Source organism: Leptosomus discolor, chromosome 2 (assembly GCF_034619465.1).
Source record: "Leptosomus discolor isolate bLepDis1 chromosome 2, bLepDis1.hap2, whole genome shotgun sequence".
NCBI lineage: Eukaryota > Metazoa > Chordata > Aves > Leptosomiformes > Leptosomidae > Leptosomus > Leptosomus discolor.
Window position 1 is genome coordinate 91,362,186 of NC_141392.1, and position 27,386 is coordinate 91,389,571.

General features: G+C 37.8%; 1 protein-coding gene across 1 annotated transcript in view; it reads right to left on the minus strand.

Annotated features, from left to right (window-relative positions):
• Positions 1-15,756: 15,756 nt before the first annotated feature.
• The window catches only part of MEI4 (meiotic double-stranded break formation protein 4), a 76,334-nt gene continuing 64,704 nt past the window's right edge, over positions 15,757-27,386 (minus strand). Inside the window, exon 5 of the mRNA XM_086460465.1 lies at positions 15,757-16,008. Within this exon, the coding sequence (XP_086316591.1) occupies positions 15,757-16,008 (252 nt within the window). The remainder of the gene's footprint in view (positions 16,009-27,386) is intronic.

Below are 27,386 nucleotides of genomic sequence, written 5' to 3' on the forward strand. Positions count from 1 at the left end.
TTAGATCTTAACACAGCAAGAATGCCTGAGTTGTGAGAGACAGAGACAGTCAGTTTGTAAAACAAGGCAGACAAGGTGACAGAAACAGGTTCAAGATCTTTTCTGATCCAGATTGCTAAAGAGCAAAAACCTTGAACTTGAGTCTAGATGAGAGATCTGTCTTGGCTGAAGCTTTATCTTTTCTACTGTACTAGAAGGAATTTAATGTAAAACACTTAAAAAAAAATCAGTAAATGAAATTTTTGTTTGCTGATGAGCCCTATCTTTAAATAATAATTAGGCAGCTGTGAGACAATAAGTAACCACATATACTCGCATAATTACAGCAATTTCCACACCCCTTATCACCTCAGCATTTTATAATAGTAAATGAAGTGGCAACTTTGATGCAGTGCAATATCGGTTTTAGACAGACTACTGCTAAAAGTAGAAATATAAAAAGATTAACGTTTTAGAAAGTGAAAGCTGTTTCTCCACAGCAAGCTCTACACTAATTAGGCCATACTTTATCGAGTAGGAAATAGAAATCAGTGAGGCATTAGGAAAAGCTTTTAGAAAGAGACAAACTTTCTAGCTGTTCCATCAGAGGATTATATTCTGATATAATTGCAGCTTATTTATTCAAAGAGTTGTGTATTAATGGGTTCCAACTCATTAATGAATAACATTTGTTTCTATAGAATTAATTGTTGACATGTCTAAACAACTTTGAGCCGCACTTAATGGAATCTGATCTGCTGAATGAAATCCTTAATTATTAGTGCTTTATTGAGCCACTTGTACTCTAAAGCTGTTTTGAATACAAAGTACTGAAACAAACTTGCTCTATATTTAAGTTGGATATAATTATTTTCTGAATGAGACAACTTGACAGGGATGGAAAAAAAACACCTACAGAGTTAAAGCTGGAAATACATACAAATAGTAACACAAAACAGACCTGAGAGATAATAGACAATAGGAAGTATAGTAATTCAAGTAAGCTACGCAAACTTTGTGATCATACACTACATGTGAGAAGAAAGATTCATGGATACCAGACTAGCACTAAGTCCTACTCAAAAATCAAGCATAGAGACAGATACTCTTTTGCTCTTCTGTGCCATAGACCTCTCTTAGGAGACAGTGACTTTAGAAACCCCTCAAGTTTCAAACTAGAGGCACCAAAGACAAAATGGCAACACATTTCCAGCAGAACAAAACAACAGCTACTTACAAGTTTTAAAACAAAGATAAAATAACAAGTCAAACAATAGAAGTTTCAGTTGCTATGGTGTATAAATAGCAAAGTATGTTTGCATAATTTATGTACCAAATTATGGCATGTAAAAGAAATATGTCTAAAATAAAAGTAAATATACAAATAAAATATTGATAAAAATATAAAGGATATGTATAAATATATATACATGTATATTCAAAAAGAGAAATACAACAAATATATAATATACTAGTGAAATTCTGAGGTAAGATTCCAATAGGAATAAAAAAGAGAAACTGCAAAGTTGCAGAGACTATATTCCATGCAAAATAAGTATTATCAGAATTTCATTATAACTCTGAATTAAAGCAAATTTTGTATGTCAGCACTTTCAATTCACTGCATATTCATCATATGCTTTACATATTTTCTTTTAAATTATTCACAAGTCACATTAGTACGTTCACACTTTTTGTCTTTTTAAGTTATAGAGTTTCTGTGGTAGAGCAGGATTGTCCCTAAACTTCTGGGTGACCTGAAGCCTTAATGTGTAAAACTTGGTACTGAGCACAGCTGGCCTCAAGTTTTAGAAATTAAAAATAAGTAAGTTTCAAAATCTGCTTGCTTCTAAGTACTAAGAATCTTGGAAGTTAGTGGCTTTCAAAAAAAGAGATCTTATAAAAAAAATATAAAAACAGACATTGAATGACGATAAAGAAGTTCTAATAAAAGTATAGAATACTATAGCTTCATGGCTTCACTATGGGCAGATAGTGCCTGACAAATTTGGTGGCTTCTGTGAAGGGGTCACAATACTAGTGGATAAGGGAAGGGCAAGTAACATCATCTACCTGGACTTGTGGAAAGCTGTCCTGCACGACAGCTTTATCTCTAAATTGGAGAAACATGGATCTGATGGATGGACCACTCAGTGGATCAGGAATTGGCTCGATGGTTGCACTCAAAGAGTCATGGTCAACGGCTTGATGTCTGAGTGGAGACCAGTGACGAGTGGCGTCCTCAGGGGTTGTTATTGGGACCAGTGCTATTTAACATCTTTGTCAGCGACGTGGACAGTAGGATTGAGTGCACCCTTAGCAAGTTTGCCTGTGACACCAAGCTGTGTGGTGCAATCAACACACTGGAGGGAAGGGACAGCATCCAGCAGGATCTTGACAGGCTGGAGAGGTGGACCTGTGCAAACCTCATGAAGTTCAACAAGGTCAAGTGCAAGGTCCTGTACCTGGGTCAGGGCAATCCCAAGCACAGATACAGGCTGGGTGATGAGTGGATTGAGAGCAGCCCTGGGGAGAAGGACATGGGTGTGCTGATGGATGAAAAACTGAATGTGAGCCAGCAGTGTGCGTTCGCAGCCCAGAAAGCAAATCGCATCCTGGGCTGCACCAAGAGAAGTGTGGCCAGCAGGTCAAGGGAGGTGATTCTCTCCCTCTACTCTGCTCTCGTGAGACCCCACCTGCAGTGCTGCGTCCAGCTCCTGGAGCAGCCCCCCCTATGAGGACAGGCTGAGAGAGTTGGGGTTGTTCAGCCTGGAGAAGGGAAGGCTCCGGGGAGACCTTAGAGTGGCCTTCCAGTACTTCAAGGGGACGTACAGGAAAGGTGGGGAGGGACTCATTATCAGGGAGTGTAGCGATAGCAGAAGGAGTAATGGTTTCAAACTGAAAGAGGATAGATTTAGATTAGATATTAGGATCTCTGGGCAATCTGCTCCACCACTTAGTTCTTTCCTGTGGGTTTGAACTAGATAATCTTCAAAGTCCCTTCCAACCCAAACCATTCTATGATTACAAGAAATATAGACTACTAACTTTAATGTATCAACCTTGCTCTCAACATCTGTAAACGAGAATTTCCCTCTCCTGATTTCATGCTAACATAACAGCACTGTAAAGGTTAATCTTTAAAGTGCTCTGAACAGAAATCTCCAATAACATAAAATTCACAATAATCACAGTTTGAATATAATTGCTAATCAGCTTATTAAAGCTGAAGAATTCAATATTACTTGTATTACCTACTTTTTTTTTGGTTTATGTTTATTTGTCTTCTGGATTTCTTGCACACTATCGAGTGAATCCATCTTCACTTTCAGCTTCTTCCTTTAGTATTTCCACTGCAGCTATTTCAGGAGACAGACTTTATTGAAAAATAAGTTATCTTCTACTGTAACTTTTTCATTTATCATGATTTTTATAAAAGTTTCTTTTTTTCATGGTATACTTTGAGGCCTTGTTCCCACTAAAGTTGTCCTTTTGAAGGTCAAAACAAGATTATCTTCTTTTTCTGAGTGATTTCCCCTCCCTTGAGTCTTAATTCCTTTACTGTCAGCTGCTCCCACTTACAGTTACAATTTCCTTAAGGATGATAAACATCACAGTTGATGTGAGGATAAGATCAGTGGTGCCATCAAAGATTTAAACAGGTGAGGGAGATGGAATCTGAACATATAACGGGACTCCCAGCTTTGATGATCCCCTCTCTAAGCCTGGATCATTCTCCTCTGCCTTGGGAACATTATGATGGCTGTCATTTACATTTCTCCTTTGAAGTTTCCCCTGGGCTTATACCTGCTACAACTTGAGTAAACAAAAAACCAACATAAGTAGCATTAGCAAAAAGTAATGACAAATGTTCATGAATCGTCTGCAGATAGCTATCCTGGTGTGTATTTCAGGAGATGGTGTTAAGACTGACAGTGTTTGATATTGTCATAAGTGATCTGCAGGGAGTAAAGATTGTGTAAGTGATACTCCCAAACATAAGCAGGGCATAAGGCCAGAAATTACAAACCACAAACAAGGCAAAGAAATCAACAAGAAAGATTAACCAGAGGAATAAATAAAACACAGATTTTTTTCAGTTAAGAAAAAATAAAAATAATACCTCCAGGAAGAAAATAATCTTGAATACTTGAGGTTTCAGCCCAGGATGATCTCCTGACTCCAACTGCTGAATTGTGATCTAGCTCCCATATGCCATGTACTTCGGAAGCACAGACACTAGCTCTACTTCTCAGGAATCCTTTTACTCTGAGTTCCCTTCATTCTCCTTCCTGGGAGTTCAGCCCTCATGGCTTATCACCCACCTAAAGCTCTGCTCCCCTGCTTCCTCTAGGACTTTCCCTGACACTCTCTCCAGTCCTTCTGAGAACTTCTGATAACATTCCCTTCTAGACAGGATGACATTCAAAGGAAAGGGCACAAACCTTGTGATGGAATTTGTAAACACACACATAACTAAGTGTTAGGCAAAGCGTAACACATACGCACAAATTTTGGGCAACAGGCATGTCTGTGCAAAAGCCTGTTTCAATCTCTGACCTTAGAAACCTGAGGCTTGCACCAGTGAATTTGAGAGTGTCAGGGCAGAGAAGTTAAATCACCTGTTGCTGAAATGCCAGAACGGTCCCTGGTACCATTTTAGCACTGGTCATCTAGCACTTCCCCATGTGATTCCCTATGACTCAGCCCAAGTGCTGACACAGGCCGGGGACCATCCCTCACCAGCTGCTTTGGACATAGCAACCCCGATTAGGGGACTATGAGAATTTAAGTTTGCTTGATGGCTGGAGGAAGGCCCTGGCACTGGTGTCGTGGCTAGTATAGGTGCAGCCTTTGAATCTTGTATCTTGCACACATCTTGCACAGCTCAGAACAGGAACTGCAGCAGGCAGCACAGCAGGCAGGGAGCTGTCTAAAGCCAACACGCCTTACAAAATCCCACTCTGTGTTAGTCATTGGGAGAGGGGCGAGAAGGATGTGTCTTAAATGTAACCCTTTATGCAAAATGATAGGAAAGTATTTGGGAGCCACAGATTATACCACTTCTGAGAATATTTGTCCAGAAGCCTTTCTTTGTAAGACTGAGCAGGGATCATTGATTTCCCACACTGGGGTGAGTGACCCACCTGGATACAGCATAAGAAGAAAGAATGAATGCCCTTACCGTTGCATTCTGGGGCCATCTTTCAAAACACGGTACCCACAAATGCATTTTGTGAGAAGGCCTACAGATCATGTTGGCTTAGGATAATTTTTTGCACCTATGTGGTAGGTGGAGCAAATAATACAGGTATCTACCACAAGAAGACGATGAGGAAGGGGAAGGAGGGAAGAGAGAGAGGAAGTAAGTGCACAAAGAGGAAAGAAGAACCCAGGAATCAGTAAGGCTGCCAACACACTTATTTTTTCCTGATTGTAGCTGAACTGACTGAAAATGTTGCTTCTTAAAATTACTTCCGTCTGCTCATGACTGCCATTTCCTGGGATCACGATGGCCTACTGAACTGCTCTTGTTCACACCCAAACCCCATCTCAGTTGAAATGAGCTACCATAAAGAGCACATTTGTCCTAGACTGACCCATTTTAGCTGAAACACCTATTTCAGTGTGAAGTAGAAGGGTTTAGCCACTTCTTTCACTGAAAAAAAAAAAGGTGCACATCTAAATCTTAATGCACAAAAAACCCCAGTGGTGTTAGTGGACTTATGTGCCTAATGTATCCCATACAAGATACGGCGTTTCTGTACAAGCACTGGTAACATGCACAAGGAAAGCTGCAATCACACAAAGCAGAAAAGGTACATTGACATACTACTCTCCAAGCATAATAATGGTATTAGAAATTATTATCAAATCAGCTTACAGGATATCAACACAAATAATGCTGCCTGGAAAGACTGAATCTCAGGGGACAGTCAGGAGAGTTAAATGAAAGCAAATGAAGAATATAAGACCCGACCAGGGATACAAAAATGACGTATTCCTGTTTATCAACACTTGATAGCACATTACCAAGACAACATGTAAAATGATCTGCTGTTCATCAGTCTGGAAATTAGTAAGATATTTGTTCACTTATAATTTCTAATCTTCCTTTAAAGTACTGCTGACATGAATTCTGTCACTGAGCCTAAAAGTGGATTTGATGGTTTGGTTATGATAAGCACTTCTCTTCAAAATGTTTTTGAAAATAATGTGTCCATAAGAAATCTAGAAAAAAAGAAAAACTACGCAGGCTTCTTCATCAGTGTCATCTATAAGGTTTTTGTCTTTTCTGCTCTTTGGGGCAGGAGTGCTATGGGAGCTTAGGATTCATGCCTCTGCTTTTGTGTTAATTCCTGCATCATGTATGCATCCTGAAGTTAAAATAAATTACTAAACCAGCAACAGGAACAAGACACCCCCCCCCAAGTTACCCTGAGTAAGGAACGTAAAGTCTAACCCTTAGTTACGTCTGTGTGATTGCAGCAACCAAAATAAAAGTGAAACATCTCGCAAGAACAAAATAGGTAAGAAAACCTTGGCAATGTTTCACTTTAAAGGTGATCACACAATTTCAGTACTTCCTTTCTTGTTAATTGCCAAACGGGTGCAGATAACCTCCCACTGCAGGACTGCCTAACCAAAGCTGAAGGCATGAGGGAAGGCATTAACAGCTAACGGTAGATACGATATCTGTGCAGTCCAGTCACAGAATGCAGCAAAGCATTTCAGCTGTCAACATTTTCCCCTGTTAAAAATGAAAACCCTTAGTTTATTTCAAAATAACCATAAGGGCACTTTGTGTGGAACAGGATCATTACCTTAGCAGTGAAATTACTAGAGTGTAACCTCCATCTAGTGCCCTTTCCAACTTTACTAGAAAGTAATGAGTGAAAAAACAGTGTCAAAATTCCAGTGATATACATGACTGGAATGCATTTCTTTTTAACTTCTTTGTTCCGATTATTGCCTTAACTGATTTTCATACTACAGCATAAATTATTTTAAGCAGATTTTCTTTCTCATTTGTAACAAAAAACTAGAAATGTGAACAGAATCCTGAAGTTCATAGTCAGTTTACTTACAGTTTGGGATGTGAATTTTCATTTATATTATCATTAGGAGGAAAAAAGTGGAGTATGCTGCTCAACAGCACACATTAACACTACACAGAAATGCTTGCAACAATACCTTAGTGCAACAAGCGATTTGGAGTCCAGTGGTATCCATGTGGAACAGGTTTCTTTGAGCTTCTACTAGCTTCTAATATATGAATAGACTTCTAAAGGATCAAATAATACAATCTGTTTTCTCAATAGTAGACCAAATTGCTGCACCAAAAAGCTACAAAAGAATCTGTTATATTCTAATGGTGGCAGGCATTTAAAGTGTTGCATATTTTCTTATAAATTCTCTCTACTGAGAAGTCTTTTATACAAAAAGAGAAAAACAAGGTCTCCTTTGTCTTAAAAAATGAGCAATAATTAATAGGAAAAATTAACACTGAATGGGATTTTAGTAATCTTCATTACCCAGTTATGAGGAGTTGCTTTTATTTTTTTACAAAAACATATAAAAAACTGCAACTGGCTCTGTATTTAGGAAGCAGACTACGCTTAGTTTATTTTAAGAAGCCCAGTAGTGAACTGTCCTGCTAAGTGTCCAGGTGCCTGCCCTGGCCTTCCAAACCAGTTACTGCTGCAGATCCCAGAGGTGCATCGTGCTGAGGACACTGCACTAGGTTGTGGGAACTTTTTTCCTACTGCCCGTGCTAGCTCCTGCCTAATGGCAAGGACCCTGCAAGGCACGATTTGGTCATGCTTCTTGGACCCTTGAAAGAATGACACACTGCTGAAGGCTTTTAGAAAATTTCACTGAAGTTTGCACTTTCTGGGAGGTCTCATCAGGGTTTGTCTTTTTGTTTCTTTCTCTCATCTGTCTTTTTTCCCCTTGTATTGTGAGGGCAAGTCAGCCTCAGAGTAAGGTCTATGTGGAATTATCTCAGCCCTTAGAACTGTTTTTATGGATTGTTACTAAAATAAATGGAAAGATTAGCTGAAAGACACTCTGTTATCTCTAAGGCCTAAAGAACCTTGATCTTGATAGGACTCATTACCACATGAGTAACGAGTACCAGTGAGGTACCAGTGAGGCATTCAGACATCCTATAAAATTCAGGGTCCTGACAACAGGTACTGAGTCACCCTGTGGAGTTAGCCCTCTTCCCCTCACCATGCCCCCCTCCCTCCCCCCCCCCCCCCAAAAAAGTTCAAAGGATTCTGTCACTGAGAAAAATAGTAACCTACAAAATTAATGTTTCATTCTTTTTTTTTTTTTTTTTTTTCTGGCTTGACATATTTCCTCATCTCTGGTACAAAAGACAAAGCCCAGAATACCCAATGGCCAAAAGTAACAGCTTCCCAAAGGAAGACACAGTGAAGGGCTGTGAAGGTCAGAGATATCCCAGTATCTTCCTCAGGTAACAAAATGAGTAGTGTGTAAGTGTGTTCAAAGCCTTCTGCGGATCTAAACACTTCTTGTTAATTCTGTATGTCAGAAAGATAATAGAAAATTAGGCTGACACAGGTTTTACTTGCATTCAGCAGAAACATGAAGTAAATGCTTTACTAAATCAATGGAGCTCATTTACGTTAAATGAAAACAGATTAGGCTCTGTATTTCTCTTGTAGTAATACCTTCGCTTTCCATGTTTTATCTTCTTTCAGTACATAATAGTAATTTAGAGGAGTTTCAGTTTCTGTTGTTTTCTCCAGAGTTTTTACTTCATCATATTCCTCTGGGTGTATAAACTTGCCTGAATGTATCAGGGAGTACACTTATGGAATGTGTAGGTGTCATCATGCCAGGGTCAGGGGAGGACAGTTACTCAGGAGGGCAGTGAAGAATTTCAGTCTCCATAGGCTGGAAAGAAGGTCTTTGAAGAACATAACTAAATTCAACAATGACAACTGCAAAAAGCTATGCTTTGACCGAAGAAACATCAGAAACAGGAGCTGACAGAAGAGGCAAGAAATCACCAAAACTTCTTGGAGGAGTAACCAACATCAGTGCTAAAATCTGCAGTGTAGTTTCGCATGCTGTTGTGATGGAGAAAATACTGATGAATGCATTTGTGCTGCTTTTTAAGCCTCACATGCTGAACAGTTGTATTCTGTAAGGTGTCAGGACTGGCCTTCATCAAGTCATGTGAATCTCTGGCAATTACAGGAATAAGAAAGAAGACTACCCTTTTGAACAACCACAAACAAACACCTTGTCTTGCAACTATTTTTGTTCACTGGAGGACTTTCCTGGCTGGCAGAAACTGTTTCCTCATATATAATTTGAAAGAATTGTCTCAAACATGAATGCAAGCCTGGTAAGCAAGTGATATGAAAACAGTGCTCTTCTCAAGGATGAGCCTCTCTTTAGTGTAACTATTTTAATTATAGTTTTTGGGTCACAGCCCCAAAGACTTTGGGATGAATTTGAAATCACCAAGTTAGAAGAAACCATGTTGAAGGGATGGCTTAATTAAAGCAAGGATGAAAACTAACTTCGCTTAAAAATAACCTAATTTTGCCTCGTCTCTTCCCTCTTCTCGGTGAAAAGGTTAAATGATGTTTTTTACAGTACTGATCTCTCTGTACATTGTGTCTATTTGTTGCCCAGCCATGTGATATTCCCATACTCCTCGTATCAAGCACCCCCAGCAGTGGCAAAAGCTCCTGCTCATCTGTACCTCCTTTGTCTTCTCCCCAGTCTTTTTTTTTTGAGCAGGCTGTTTCTCCTCTTTTTGCAGGATGCTGAGGATAGCTAAAGGAATTACTACTGTGCAAGGGCGACAAAAGCTTCTGCATGTAAATACTGTGGTTTTAATACCCTTACTCAGAAGTCACTGCTATTTTACCTCACACACAAGGACAAGGAGCACTGCAGTGTTCCCTTGCAGTCGGGAATTTTGGAGAATGCCCTGCACTTCTGTGGTGTAAATCAAGTTATGAGTAGGGCTTTCCACCTCCGAGAAGTAAATGTTATTTTGGTCCGCTTAGTTGTCCCTGCAGGCCAGATGTGCCCATGGGTTGTGGAACTAATAAAAAAGCAGAAGCTGTAAGATATTTTCGGTTTGATGAAAACAGTCAGAAATTCTGAGTCGTCTGTTCCCATAACAGCAAAAGATCTAAAGACTAAATTCCCTTGTCTAGATCAATAAAATATGAACATATATTAACTACTCCCAAACCTATAGCTTTCAAAAACAGGCTAAGCTAAGTTGAATTTCAGACTAAATAATTTTACACAAATCTGATGTTAATTCTGAAATTTCAAACCTAGGTCTCTAGTAATTACAGTACTGATGATTTTCAAAGTTACTTACACCATGGTATTTCACAGATGGCTTTCAATCAAATCAAGGATTTACAAAGGATGAAACTTTTAGTGATAGCCGACACAGATAAGGCTGAGGAACTTGACCTCGCCTTTGCATCAGTCTTTAACATCACCTCCTAGGCCCTTCTGCTTAGTGAAAGCATTCAAGAAGAGGAACTATTAGGAGTAGCTGAAGATCAAGTTAGGGTTTTTCTTTGTGAGACTTAAGCCTGGGTATGTCCATGGGATCAAGTGGTCTACGTTCATGAGTGCTGTTAAGGATTGAAACAGTTTACTTGTAAAATATTAGAATTAATTGTATAATTACTTAAAATTAGGTTGAATTGAAACTTGTTTGCTTTGCTTAGCATGAGTGACTGGAGTGCCATGCAAACCGTAGCTGAACTTTAGCTGAATTTTTGCTTAGCCAAATGGAGAAGTACTGGAAGTTTAGAAAGCAAGGGGGTTCAGTCTGAACCTCGTGACTCGGCAGGAGGGTTGTCTTCTACTTCTCTGTAACAAGTGCTCACAGAATTGGTCAGTGTCCTTGCAAAGCAAGGGTAGGATGGGTCTGGATAGGTTAAAAACCAGGTGGGTAAAAAAATTATTTGATGATCAAGCTCACAGTGTAGTGGTTAATGGGTTGTACTTTACCTGGATGCCTGTCACAAGTGGAGTATCACAGGCAGCTATCCTGGGATGTGTCCTGTTTACATCTTTATCAGTGACCTGGAGGAGGACATAGAGTGCACCCTTATCAAATTTCCAGATGACACAGAATTGGTGGTCCTAGTTGATATGCTTGAGGGCAAAGCTGTCATTACAGGGACCGACGCTGGCTGAAAGAATGGGCTGATGGAGACTACGAAATTCAGGCAGAACAAGTGCAAAGTGTCAAAGCTGAGGAGGAAGAGCCTCTTGCAGTGATACAGGCTGTGAGTGCCTGGCTGGGGAGCAGCTCAGTGGGCAGTGAGTGGAGCGTGAGCCTGCAGTGGCCCTGGCAGCAGCAAGGGCCAACAGCATCCTGGGCTGTGTCAGCAGGAGCACAGATCAAGGGAAGGGATTAGGCCGCTCTACTCAGCACTTGTCATTCTGCATCTAAACTACTTCTGCCCACTTTGGGCCCCCAGTAAAAAAAGATGTCGATAAACTGAAGCATGTCCAGTGGAGGGCTACCAAGATGGCTGGGGTGGGAGCATCTGTGCTGTGAGGTGGGTTAAGGGAGGTGGACTTGTTCAGCGTGGGAAACAGATGGTTTCAGGGGGACCTAACAGCAGCCTCTGGTGCCTACAGCGAAGATATCAAGGGACAGATCCAGGCTCTGGGTAGTGGGAAGACTAACGACACTGATCATAAAATGAAACAGTGATTCAGACTATACGTAAGGGAAACATCTTCACCATGAAGACAGTCAAGCAGAAGAGCAGGTTATCCAGAGAAGTTGTGCAGTCTCTGTCCTTCAAGGTTTCCAATACCTGACTGAATATTGAACCAGCAACAGACAAATTGGTTTGACCCCACAGCTAACCTTGCTTCGAGCAGGAGACTGAACTGGAGACCCTGAAGTCCCCTCCAACCTGAATTCTCCTATGATCATGTGAACGTCAGCTGAATATTGTGCCACAGTAAACTATAAAGTGTTACTATGTATCAGCTAGTAATGCATAGATAACTGAAAGAAAAAATAAAATTACAGGATTAAAATATGGTACAATCTCATTTCCACTACCACCAACATATACAAGCAATAACCACCTCAAAAGTAACCAGGAAATCACAAACAGATTATAAAAAGATTCCAAATTAAGTTTACAAAAATATTCTGAGACAGTTCACTTCAAAATCCCACTCACTGCTGTCTACAGGCATATAAAATTCTTTAGCGAATAGAACAGTCAATGGAGCAGCACTAGAATAAACATTTATTTTCCTTGTCTCATAATTTTTCTATTCTTACAGAGAGACACTCTACTGTAAAATTTTTTAAAAATACATGGCGACAGGTACAAAACAGTCACCTGGGAAGCTAAGAATGTGGTAGAGTAACAAATAACAAAATCATAAATTGCTATTAGGCTACTAATTAATAAGCACTGCTAATTCAACCACATAAATATATAATTCAACCATATGTGTGTGTGTGTGTGTGTGTATACATACATAAAAGCCTGAAATTTTGCATTTGCAGAACATCAGCATTTTGCTAAATTCTAAAGTACATGTATTTACAAAAAGGAAATCAGCAAGACAAATGAAATACACTTGAACTGTTAATTCTGAAACTGTAAGGGTAATTCAGGTGAAACACTCCATGGAGCAATGAAATGTCAGACTAAGTTCTTTTTTTTAGTGTTTCCTATTCTTTATGTCTACAACATGTTATGTTCAGCACATGGGACTTTGAGATTGTTCTTCTGAGACATCTAACAGTCTCCACTCAGCAAGGACCATAGGTACTTTCTCTGGATATAGGACTCCTCTCTGGAGGCCAGATATGTAAAAGTTAGAAGCTGACATATCTATTTAGCAAGTACTTTAAAAGTTCAAGCTGCAGGAAGGTTTCTTGCAACCGGGTTGCAAATCCTCACTTGTAACAGCTAACTCCAGGGACCGGCTCAGTCATCCTGTTTTATTTCAAACCTAAAGACAGCAATGTTTACTTAAGTTACATCTAACAGTCAGTGGACAAGAGCAGAAACTGTCTGAAAACCGTGGACTTAAACCTAGGATTTCCTACTCTGAAAAACAGATATCACACAGGTGGGATTTAGTTCTCACATTAAGATACCTAAATGGATGTTCGTGTCAGTGAGCTACATATCTAAGCCCATGCTATCATCACTGCTTGATTCAGTTGCCTAAGGAGACACATTTAGCTACAGTGCCACCAAAGATGCTCCACGGTACCAGAGGCATCTACACGAAGAGAGAAAACGTGACACAGGACTTAGAAGATCTGCAGTCCTTTGGGGTAGCAGCTGGAGATCCAGCCCAAAACATTAGGGCACTTTGTAAGTGTTTCCTAGCTTAGACATCCCAACTACCTGCAGCCGTCTAAATGCACATGTCTACCTTCGCATATCTTCATCTGGAGGCAAGTCCGATCTTGGTGAAAAATTTCTTCAAGAAACACGAGACAACAATCTGTCTAATAACTATTCTGGTTGCAGAGGTTGTTGCTCCCACCAAAGCTGAGATATGCTCATTAACGTGGTTCAACTGCACTATTTAATTTTGCACTGAAACAGATAAGGAGAGCCCGCGTGACCAGTTAATAGCACTTTTACAGAGAGGTTAGTATGTGTCTAAATCACTGCAGTGGCATTACAAGGGGAACTCTCGCTACTCCAACACTTTCAATGCTGCATAATAAACTGTTTCAAATCCCTGTCAGAGCTTAAGTGCCATGTAGTTATTCTGTCTCTGGACACAATACCCCCTCTCTCTGTATGTTGTGAAAAAGATTTCAAAAATCATGTCACAAGTCAGCAGTTACTTCAGAACTTATCAAGGATGCATCTATTTCCCAAATATCCATTGCTCTTCCAGTGGCCTACAAGGCTTGCTGGTGAGAAAATGCTACAATCTGCAAATAAGAAAATATGCATCCCTTTGTGCCGAAATTGCTTTACTAATAAAAATATTTTGCCAATAGATCTGCAAACATGCAGTGGTGTGTAACCTAGTGTTGACACTGCTCTTTAGAACAATAACACATTCTGCTATTATACAGATTCCAGTATCCTCCTGTGTTTTGTACCTTTTCTTTACAAAACACTTTTGAACGATTTTTTTTTTTAAATGAAAATTATTTTATCAATTAGATACCAGTTCCTTTTATTTATTTCTTTCCTTGACCTTTTTATAATCATGCTTTTAGCACTGCGGAGGGAAGTGGAAGAACTGATTCTCTACCTCCATGAAACAAACAAAAACGTAAAGCAGCAATAAAGAGGGCACAGTAGTTCCTGAGTGGCTACCAAACTTACATACTTACATAACTTTATTTTTTTTAATTTGGCTAAATTTATCTGATTTCTAATGTGAATATTCAGTAACACTTGTTTTGCAAATCAAACATTTCTGTTGAAAGAGAGTTTGCTAAAAGAAAGCATTAAACAAATGTTACCATATGACATACCAAATACAAAGTTTAAGAAACAGAACAGTGGTCAGTGTCTGAACAAGAATCACCCTTTGGGGAGCCAATTCAATATCAAAGTAACTTGTTTTGTAAATATTAATATATTTTCCACATATAGAAAACAAAGGTTTATTACCTGAAATAAATGCATTCAAATTAACAAGAGAAATTATTTACAACATTAAAAGAAGTGGCATTCCAGAGAATTTTTCTGATATACATATTGTTCTGATGAAACAAGTGCAAGGGGAACGATAAGGACTAATGCTAAAAATGTTTTATATTTATGGTGAATGTACACCACTAGGTGACATAACAAAACTAAAATGTTGTTTATCTGTTAGACATAAATGCCATTCATCATAACAGTTACCCTCTGGATCAGTTAAGGTATTGTTGAACCCATACTTTAAAGGCCTTTTATGTTTTAAGATGGTTTCCGTTAAAATATGTTACTTTAACTATTACTATGAATATATCTCCTTCAGACAGAAATAATTTAAAAATCAAATAATACATTATAAATATACAGAGGGGATTTTATCAATATTCATTAATTTTGAACAGAAAGGTTTAAAGTAATCATTAAAGCAGTTAAATTTATTCAGATTAAATATTTGAAATCCTTAGTCAACTCTGAGCGAATTAGGCCTACTGTGCCTACGCTTGTGCATACACAAGTCAAGCCAAGCAGTATACGATGAATGTAAGAAAGTTGTAAAACTGAGAACCAGATTTTATTTTGCTCAGGTAATGACTCTTTAGATTAAATCAGAAACTAAGTATGTCCTATAAGAATTTGTAGTGATAAGTTACCAAGTTTAAAAATAAACATTTTTATTTCTGCCAAACAGCCATTGTCTCTAAAGCATGCAGAAGCTACACAACTCTTAAAATTAAGACAGGCATTAGTTTCCTAACTTGGAAGCTCTACATACACATTATGTCTGGACTTTAAAATCCATAGTGTTTATTTTAAACATCACCTGAAACAACTTTGTTGTCATTTTCACTGTGTACACAAACACCAACGTACTGTTTTTCATTATGAGAAACAGCCTTTATTCAAACCGGCACCTGGATTATTACATTTATTCTATATTTAAAATTGGAAATAAATTGCATTATTTCTGAAACGGCTGTGTAGCATAGTAGTTTAAAGTAAACGTTTTCCAATAACGACAATTTTCCTGTCTGGCTCAAAAATTTTCCAATGCAATCCCACAACAAATACATTGTTAAAAAGTAGGTTGCTTGTTTTAATCAATTTCAATTTGAGCTGAGTTCAAAAGAACGCTCACTCTCCATAAATATAAAGAAAACAAAGGGAATTCATCTGAGAGATGAAGAATAATTTGATCAAGGTTCTTCAGAAATTTGATTTTTTCTTCTCCATCATAGTCTGAGCTTGAAACATTACTTTCTTCTGTCTCATTTTGAAGAAGTTGTTCCAGAGTCATGCACAAAGGAAAAATATTCTCATACTGGGTAACATCATACATAGCCTGGGTCTGGGGAAAAAAGAAAAATCAGTCATAAGCACAGTGTGAAAATGTTTCTGCAGCCCACCATCTGAGATGACAGTTTAAGGAATAGTGTTAAAATCTGCAATTGTATTTATATAATCAGAACAGCTATATGCTCAGTATGATTACTTCTAAGAAGTGTTTTCCTTTTTGTAATAAAGCCAAACAACTAACTCTCCGCCATACTACCAAATGAAAAGTCAACATAGCCTCCTGTTCGCGACTCAAAGAGGGTTTTCTCTACCTAATTATCCACAGGCTGTGACATACAATAATGATCTACAGACAAACAATAAAAGCTTTGTTTTAGGCATATAAATAAAATTGACAGATTTCTGTTTTCTGAAGAATTAAAATAACAAGTGAAAAAAAGAACTTTTTTCTACTCTCAAATATAGACAATCGTCAATTCAAGTGACACCTCTAGAAAACAAATAAAAAGTCCAAATTCTCAATCTCAATAGAAAATACACAAGCCAGTATTGCTCACTTTGTCCTTCTGGGCTAGTAGTTCTTCAACCTAAAACCTGTGTTGAAGTTCCCCAGGGTAATGTCTTTCAGGTAACCTGCCACCTCAGGGACAACGCTAAGACACCACAGCCATCCTATTGCAAAGCCTCAATGTAGCAAAGCCATTTTGCTGATCTTGAAAATTAGGTTAATTACTGAAAAATATCATCCCTAGACTTGCATGCTCCAGCTCTTTCTCTCTGGATCCTGGTAAAAATAATCTGCAGTTCAAAAGCTGCTGCCAAGAATTTGTTATTATCATTCTTACCACAACAGACAGCAAAAAATATAAAACGCCAGTATTAAGTATTTGCATACTTGTAAAGTCCAATTAAATCAAATTGTATATTTAGGGAAAACCTCCTTCTAAAGTAGAGGTAATAAGACAGTCTGTTTCGTCAAATACCAAGCATCTGACTCTAGGACAACCATGCCTACATACTGACTGTTTTGACTGTTAACTAATAGTGATGAGATAAATGTATTTGTTTTGCTTACAGCTTTCTAAGTTGAGAAAACAACTGGTATTAATGATAGCCTGAATTTCTAGGGAACAGATGATTCTAAAGGCCTAAAAAGTCTGCTCTTAAGACTTTCAGTGTAGGAGCCTAGATATCTCTTGCCATTTTGGATATCTGAGGGTATCCAAGTCATGTGCATGACCAGAGCTTTACATAAGAGTCAGCAGCTGTAAGCCAGGAGTACCACCTTAGGGCACCCAGTGTGGTATTAGGTGTCTGAACTTTGGCAACTGAGTAGTTCCCAGGGTCTTTCAGGATGTCATCCATCCCATTCTAAATTAGATCCTCAGATGTACCATGTCCTGAAACTCTACAGTGATGAATTATAATTCTGCCCAGAAAAATGTCTGTGTAGGAACATAAATTGAAGTTCTATGCTTCTAGCTGCTGTAATTTGGATATCAGAAGTGTAATGTTAGAAGCGAAAACCTTTGTTTGAGTCTTAAGTGTTTTCCTTGTAAGTTCACTCAGATTTTCCTTTCGCTTGAGGAATCAATAGAAAATGTTTTAGAAAGGCAAATTATGCTGCTTCACTTACCCCAGTAACCTCAGGCTCTTCTAAGCAGTTAAGTAATTGTGTTACTTTCAGCGGGTCTTGAAAAGTGCAACTAATTGCAACTTAGTAAACTATCTAATTGATTATGGGCAATAAAAACCACAAGCTAACTAATTCTCTTTCCTCTGCAAATACTACTGCACTAGAGGAAAATTATTTTAGCCACACAGAAAGCATAAATCTGATGGCAAGGAGGAATTATTTTTTCAAGGTAATTGCTTTTCAGGGGACAAATGTACCTGGAAATAATTGTTTTATAAAACTAAGGAAAAAAAAAATAATAAAATCAGTCTAGAACATTTTCTGGCTCAAGGCTTATTAACCTTTCCAACCCATTTAATAATCTGAACAAAACATGTCTCCATTTCTTTTGTTAGATGTCTTTTGTAGCACTAATGGATGCAACTACTACCAATGCAAATTTATGCCACAGAATTTGTAGATGAATACCTTTACTGTTACCTAATGGTGCAGTCAGCTAACAGACCTATTCATCTTGCTCACCAGTGTGTGTAAGCGGGTAGCGGTGTACGTACATGTACACACACATACACACAGCTAGTCCACCCAGAAAGTTCAGAAGGTATGTCTGTAAAGCAAACCTTATATATAGGCTACAATTCCAGAATATATTAATACCAACTTTAAATAATTTTAACACTACCTCTGCTTTTCAGAAAGAATTTTAAGATAATCACTCTTTTTACAGATCAGATGGGTGTGCAATATGGAATTTAGACACACTTTCTTTTGTGACATCAGTCCTTGCTGATTTTTCCTCACCAGGTATTCGGAAATGTGTTTCTTAGCAGTAAGATCCATTTTGCACACACCTCAGTTTTGAGTTTAACTTCTGAAATTATTGTCTTATGATTTCTCATCCAAACAAACTTTTCAAAGTTAAACAATCTTTAAGAAATTATTAATTATATAAGATTGAGCTTTACATGAGATGGAAACAAGGGGTACAAGGATCTTCTGGCTGGATTTGATGATATGCTAGTCAGAATTCATACATTTACATCACCAAGTTCAGAATGCAGGAAATCTCTTAAGCTTTTGGCTGAAACTAATTCTCCAAGGTTCTCCTACATTACAGGTGGCCACCTAGAATAGCACACATATTTACTACATAATCTGAAAGCAGGGAATAAGTTCTCTGACCTGTCTTCTTCACAATGCTATCATAAAAAACTACTAATATGTTAAAAGGAACTGCTCAAAAATGTACATGGGATCCTTAAGGAGGATGGAGGACAGAACAGAACTGAATCTGTCATCTACCCATTTCCAGCAAAAATGCCCCATGGCCCATTCCCTCCTCAGGAAAACAAATGGAGCTCCTAGAAATTCTTTAGAGCAGGTAGAAGCAGGCAAAGAGCATAAATCTACCTTGAAATAAGTCTATCACCAACCAATGCACCATCTCAGCAAACAGTCCCAATAGTCCCCTTGCTTCCTTGCAGAAGACTGCTGGTACAGGCAGGTCACGTGCAGCCTGAATTCTTGGCAAGAGAATGAAGATTCATGGGCTAGGAGGCCACAGAGTGAATGTAAGATGATGACCCATAAAAAAGAGAACAGGAGACTTACCCAGACTACCTCAAACTGTTTGAAGTGGATCATGCCTGTTAGAAAACGTCTAAGCTTGATTTATGTGTTTTTAGAGATACACAATCCTAGGTATGCTGTTTTACAGTCAATTACCCCAAGTCTTTTATTTATCGATTTGCTGCCTTGGCTTTCTGGAAGTAGGAGGGGTTGCTCCATCTAGAACTAAGAGGAAGGCAGATCTGGGACTGAACAACAAGGCAGTGACAAACTAAATACAGCCATTGATGTCCACAGAAATGAAAAATTTCTTTCTTTCACTATGCCTGCATACAGGAGGGATACTTCTCTGAAACTGTTTTCAGTATTTTAACACCACAGTCTTCCTAACAAGTATATAATTGTAAAAACAAATCCCTAAATGGAGAGATATTCTTCAGTGTGGCATGTACCTTCGGATAATAGGCATTTTACTTCAAAACAACATGGAAAGCCTTTTAACTGGATGTTCCACAAGCATGTAAATAACCTCTGCGTGGATCATTAAAATTTACAAACCCAACAATATCCATGGTATAAGAAAGCACACAGTAGGATAAAAGAGGTTCTCTCTAATTGGTGTTTAGTGTTTAAATAACATGCCGATAAGCATCTCTGAAATATTTAAGGGAGGCATGCATGAAAGACTTTACTATAAATCTTTTTGTTCTGACTTTAATACTATTGTATTTGGTTAAATTACAAATTGCCATGACTCAGGATTGTTTTTAGCCCATTACCATTTCTCTTTAATTGCTTTTTGTTTTGTGATTTGAAATGCATGTTTCCCTAACATCCCTCCCAGTAATCATAATCCTCATTAACCACGTCAATATTCACCTGCCAAGAAAGTTCAAACTGATTTACAACCTCTTTCAGTATCTAAAGCAAAATTCACATCACTTGGAATCCCTTATTTAAATTTATACCACCACCTCAACTTTCAAAGTATTTTGATCTTTTATTCAAAGGGATCAGAAATTCTAGTTGTGTCATCTTTATTCATGCTGACTATCCTTTCTTCTCAAGTATCTCTCTAAGATTCAACACTTCTGCTCATAGATCAAGATGAAACGTGTCTGTAGAAAGGGTCAAGAAATTACTAACATTCGTTAAAGTTGAATTCCAGAGAAAGGACCATCACCTGAACTCTTGGAACAAACGAATCTACAGTGTGTGCAGTGACTACAGTCCTGAGCAACATACTGTCAACAAAACTTTAGATGTCCCAGCTAGCCTCATGCTACAGAGGTTTCAGAAGCAACAGTAAGAATCTTGTGAAAATGATGTCTGCCCAGACATGGTAACTTGAAATACCCTGGAAAATACTTTTGATAGCAAAGAGAACAAACTTTTAAATTCTATCACCCAAGGGGAAGACACTTATCTCTGAGACATCTACGCACCGTGCCTCTTCCACATGTAATTTAGCAGGGTCATCTGTTGCTAGTCTTTAATATGACACACTGCATTACAAGAAATTCCCAAGCCATCTTAAGCAATATTGTACTTATCTACGAATATAATTTCCACAACATATTGTAAGAAATTAAATACACCAGCAGCAGAGCATTCAAGCTTCCATTTTGGAGTAAGAATCGTAACAATTGCCTTGCAAGTAACACAACAAAGACGCAGAAAGTCTTAAAAGGTAAATTCTAATCCCTGTTAACCTGTTAAAGAAAACTAAAATATGAGCCACCAAGAAATCTCAGAGAGAACAAAAGAAAATGAATGTATGAACCTTCTTGGGATAATGGGAATTTATAAACCTATTTTATTCCAATCTACAAGGCATAAACTTCACCTGTCACTTCTGTTACGTATGTTATTTTTGAAATCTATTCCAGAATTTAAAAATTCAATTCCTCATAAGCTGAAGCATGAAATATGTCGGGTTTTTAATTTTTTTTTTTTTTTCCAGAAAAGAATCTGAAGTGAAGATTGTGAAAGTATCTACCATAGTACAGATCCTTTGAAGTCAAATGGGATACTTTCTAATTAAAAAAAAAAAAAAAAAAAAAAGTTATAGACCAGACAGATGCATGCAATGTTACTACCAGGGAAAAAGGATAAAGGAACCACCAAAAAAAAATTAATCGAATTTCTCGGTTATGAACACTTCAGTATTACAGAAAGGTTTTTGGGGTGTGTTTTCTTCCTAGTTGAGGAGGAGGAATTGCCTCCATTCCTGTGAACTCACAGGAAAACAGAACTGTGGGGAAGTGGAGGAAAGAGGCTTGTCAATTCAACTATAAAGCAAAAGCCCCCTGTTTTTAGCTCCCTGAGATGTACGCTTCATTCCAAAAAGGAGCTTTAATACAATTTACATTGACTTTCAACTCTAATCAGTCATAAAAAAAACAGTACCACATACTTTGTTTTCCCTCACCTTCCACCCCATCTTCAAAGTCCTATTTGGAATTTCTATTTCTCTATCCATGTTCTGTTCAGCTTTCAGGGAGTCAAAGGATCAAAGATGGATGATAATTTAGATGTAGTTATGAAAAAACTGCTAATTACTAGTGGAAACAGACAATGACAAAGATGGAGGCCTTAGCACATAAGCACCCAGATTTTATAACCAGAAGGTCAAATACCATATCAAAGTTACTCTAACGTATCAGAAAAACAACCCAAAAAAGCAGGAAGAATATAAGCTGTCAACCCATCAGTCTTCCCATTTAGTAGCTATTGCCCATAAGAAAAGCAAGAAGTAGGACAGGAAAGAGCTTTCTTATTTTTTCTTCTTTTCAAGTGTTCTTAGAAGTGGTAAGGAAGCTCCTTCTGACCAGAAACCAAATAGAGCTTTGACTGCAGATGATGTTTGAATGGGTCTTCCCAGGCACAACTGTGTTCTGTTCACAGGCAGACTTGTCCGTCCTTCAAGATTCTCACTCAATTCCCTGGGTCAGCCTTACACATACCAAACTTGTGCTTTTAGCAAAAAGGTGAGAGGTAACACATTCATAACATCACTTCATTGTCTGATGTGCATTTCTTTCATTTACCACAAGCAAGTATAGGAGTACCATACGCAATAACCGTATCATTAAAATAACAGACATTGTTTGTTGACATAAGAAATTATATTCTCATCTGACAGAAAATGTCAAAGTATACAGCAATGCTAGCAATCTAAGCAAGTCTTGAAAGTAAACATCATACATATAACATTTTTATAAGTAAAGAATGATACTGAGGTAATAAAATTAAGTTTTGAATAACAACAACAATAAAAAGTCCCCTGCTAATTAAAATTGTATCAGAAAACAATGGATTGCTGAAAAATACAGCTATATTAGTTTCAAGAGACTTATTTACAGAAGTTTACATATCTTAGGAAAATGCACAGGAATACTGAAAAGAAACAGCAATTACTTTGCGTTAGCTGCTCTAACAAACACAATCCTGACAGTAATGCAAGATACATGTTCATTAGTACTTAATCATTATTCATTCATTTTTGAAAAGAAGCTTTTGAACATGATTTTCATCTCAATAGGCTTTTTTTGTTTTTCTAAAAGCATGATAACCTTGCCTTACATTCAGCTTGACTTACTAAAATCATCTCTTCCAATACTAGAGACACAAATTATCAAATGAAACTAGCAAGAGGCAGATGGCTGGTCTGAAAACAAATCAAAGTAGTAGGTTATCACAAGCGCATTTAAACTGCTTGCCACGGCATACGGTGAAAGCTGAAAGCTTGCATGGGCTGAAAGGAAAGCAAACAGCATATGATAGTGAAATCCACTGATACACATGTAAAAACAGTCACGCCCCACCTTAGATAGCCCAAATTGATGGATACTGGGGGAGTGTTCCTGGAAACAACTCCAAACTCTTCCCTGAGCATCTGCTACAACCACTGTCAGAAGCAGAATATTTGACCTCTGGTCTGACACCATGGCCATTCCTGTGTTCTCGTATCTCCCAGTCTACTTTTGTGCCCTACCCACTACCAACATTAAGTACTTCAGAGCAGAAAATTCCCACCCCTTTTCCAGGCAAAGTAAAGCTTGTTTTCAGCTCAGGAAACCTGCAACCAATGGCTCTATATGCAGCACAAACTTCTTCAGTTTCAGTGAGTTCAGTCCTTCCTCCAAAGCCTTAGACAGAATTCTCCACTCCAGGTTCAGAATCACAGAGAGAAAAAGCCTGAACAGAAGCAAACCTAGGGGGTTTTGGACTAACTGAAAACACAATACATAGTTGAAGTCTGCATTTATCTGCTGCAAAAGAAAACAGAAAAAGCCATGAAAAACAAGACGGAACAAAACACGTAACAAAGAGCAAGGAAGCGATTCTAGGCACTACCCTACATGAGGAAAAGGACAGTCTTTTGGAACACAAGCCTAAGATGTGTAAGGAAAAAAAGTGACATCTACTTTCTGAATCACTTTCATCCAATGAATCAAAGTCTCTGTATACTTTTAATAAATAAAAAAGGATAATGCTGAAGAAGACAGATTTCCTTCTAATTATGCAGCTATTTTTCTTCTTCCATAGTTAGAAGCTGAATACTGCATAACTGTTCAAGGCAATGTTCAACTAAACCAGCCTTGGTCTTTGGTTTGGGAAGAAGTCTTTTATTTATCTACTTATCCTTCCTCTTGTTTTGGGAAAAAAAATCTTACATTTTATTGTACAGAAAAATTTTTTAGGAAAATATTTATATTATAATGTTTGCACAGACTAGTTGCCTAAAATGGATTAATATTTCCCTTAGATATGAGTATGAAACAAACCAACAAAATATGGTGTTCAATGATTCTAGCACCCGCCTAAAACACCAGCTCTCCACTACAATTATGTCACAAAATCCCCTAACCTCCTTCCAATTTTCAGAGAATATCGTAAGAGTCTTCCAAATTTTAACTGGAAGAAGACTCAAGAGGCATGGTAGGATACAATAATTTCACGAAAATTAGAAAGGATAGACAAGCAGTGCCACTTTCTTATTTAATGTATTGAAAACTATGTGGAATATGTATGTAAAATAAATTTTGGATTGAATAATAGAATATAACTATGAAAATTATGTTGCTTATTCAGCTTAAATGTGAGAAATTACAGAAGCAAAATATTTAATTGAAGATCATACAAAATATAAAATATCACGAAATCCTGAGTACTCCACAGTATCTAAAGTTTGTATCATGCTGTAAAGCTTAATTTTAGAAGCAATTACTCCTTTGACTAAAACATAATGAAACAGAATGGAACAGATTGCTTCCTACAATCTTTTTAGGCTTTCCAGAAACTAAATGGATACGACTGTGAGAAAATATGGTTTCTCTTTCAAATTTTGCTTTTTGATTAATTTCCCATTATATTCTTCTGGAAAACCCAAAATCAGTAGTTTTCCAGATATTTTCACTTTTTTAATTTATTTGGTTTTTTTTTTTCAAATGCTACAGCAGCACAGTAGTGTAAAAGGACAGGTTTTTTAAGAGCTTCAGAGCAGCAGTTTAGAATTTGTGAGTGTCACAGTGAAACCTGTGCTGGAAAGTAGTGATACGTAGTTCAAGATTGGCACTCTAAAATTCAGCACGCCAGGAGTAACTCTAAAGAGAGTAACATTTAGAAAGAACCTTTTGAAACCGAAAATCTTCTGCAGCTTGTGTGAAAATTGCAGCATCCTGACAGAACACAAACAAGCAAACTAAACTTGAAAGGGATTAAACTATACATTGATCATCAGAAGCCAACTAGTTTTTCTTTCGATTTTTGAAGCAGAAAAGAAGGTAAAAAATATTCAGGAAGGATTATGTACAGGAAAATGCTTATAAATCTAAAAGTTATGATATCATCTGAAACAAATCATGGAATAATTATCGAAGAAAGATCTGTGGTCTGAATATTATTATTATTTAGTGAAATACATTAGGTCATACCAAGCCAATCCAACTCCAAGAGCTTCATAGGAAGCTGAATTTGGCCATTCAAGATAGTTTTGGGGAAAGTACTCTACTATGCAAGTCACAGCTTGAGCATGGCTGAACCTGTCATTTGGATTGTCCTGTAAATCTCAAATGTGTCAGCTGGCAATGGAACAATCGGCCTTAATTAAAGGAAAACATTCTGGAGAGTGTAAAGTTAAGCCAAAATTTGGACGTACAGCACCACCATTTTCAGCAAGCACACAGTCATTTACAGCAGGCCTCATTCCTTGTGCTAGCAGGATGCCATCGAGAAATGATGAATCTGGGAATGCCAGGATTTAAAATAACCTAAAAGAAAGCCAAAGAAAATTTAGGAAGATTTATATATGGCAAGAGAAGTATATGACTTTTCATTCTTTGGTATCATTTCTTATGCCAAAGCTTCAACATAGCTCAGTAAGACTACCTAGAATTGACAAGTAGTGGAGAGGTATGGACTCATTTATCCTTCACAGAATCTGTTTAAAGGACAATGTTCTGCCATTGAGTTGGATATCTAAGAGCTGAGCACCCCATCAAAAGTACAGATGATTTTATCAAATAGCTGTGCTAAGCCAAAGACCCAAGAACATTAAAGCTAAAAATGACCAGAAGCGCATTCTGTTGCACTGAGTCCCCCAAAAGGAGACTATTGCACTCAAACTACAGAGACCTCACAGAAGTTTAAAGCAATTAAGTTTGAAGCAGAAGCATCAGTTCAAGAAGTAATGAGAAACACCAGCCCAACTGTAACTCAAAGTCTGTTCAAAGTCAGAAAGGATCTGAAGAAAGCCCAGTGAAACAGCATCTGCATTGAGAAGCCTAAACTACAGCATTTTAGGCAAATGACGGGTGTCTGGTGGACCTGTTACACAATGCTGACATAAATGTACTTGAAGGGGCCCCCATATGGGACCCTGATAATAGTAAGATGAAGTTCCCAGAAACAGATTGTCATTCACATGAATGTGGTACAATTGCTACATAAAAGAAACGTCATGGTGTCAAAAAAACAGCCAGGGAGTAACATAAACAACTGCAGCAACAGAACGATATGTCAGTCTGTGACACCACTGGAAGTCAAGAACATACTTGCACTTGGTGGAACTGAATTTTGTAGAAAAAGAGTTCAAATCCACCTTTCAGCTAAGGTCATGATGTCCTCTAACGGCCTGAACCAGTCATAATATTAGGTGAATTACATCTGAAAACCTCTCCAGTCTTCCTTAGCAGTTACAACCTGTCCTGCCATTCCTTTACCTGTTGTACCCCCATCTCCATCCTTTTGGCTCTTCTCTATTTTCTCCCTCCCCGATCTCGGGAAAACAGAAGGTGTCCCATTGGCATAATCACATTCTGGGCCATGAGTGGAAGCATACAAATCTGAAATATACAGGAGGCTGTATTTCATCGATCACCACAAACTCTTTTGCTCTTAATGTCTCTGAATTCTGAATCTGGACAAAATTCCCACAAGAACATGGTCTTGGGAAAAAAAAAAAATGAAATAAAATCAAAGAGTAGAAAATAAGGAAATCTGCCAACTGAAGAAAAATATACAAATCTCTTTACACTCGCTTCAAAACTACGGATGTTTTGAAGCAGATTGGACTAGCAGAATAAATAGCACCATTTAAAACACTGCACACTGCTCCTGTAGAAAGTAGAGTTTAAAAATGCAATTAGAATATGGTACTAAACAATTTCAGAGCTTACTTCAATTTCAAGAAGGTCACAGAAAACAGTCCATAATCCTCACCACCATTAAGACAGCACATGACCTTTTGCATGAAACAACAAATAGCACCATATTGTCAGAATTAAGGTAACTGACATTCAGAACTGATTCTCAGGTGATTCTTTTCTTTCTGCAGGTGCCAGAGTACTTGCCAAGTACTAAATGAGCACACAGTATGAAAAATGCAATGCTAATGCCAGATTCACTGTGCAATCAGAATGCAATGTTAGCTATAGCATGGTATTTATTAAAAATTTGCCCTGAAAAGATTAGAAAAATTCCAACACTTCGGAGGATGACTAGCCTTTCGAAAGGATAGCTAAGCTTCAGTTCAATACAGTTTTGGTTTTTTTATTAAATCGTCTGGAACAAGACACAAAGTATCTTCCTAACTGTGGCCCTGATGTAATAATTCAAAATACCTGCTACTTCATTTTACACACAAAGCCACTTACAATCAGCTAATTCTATTTAATAATTTCCAGCAGGCAATACATACAAGAACGTCGCAATGCTTCAAG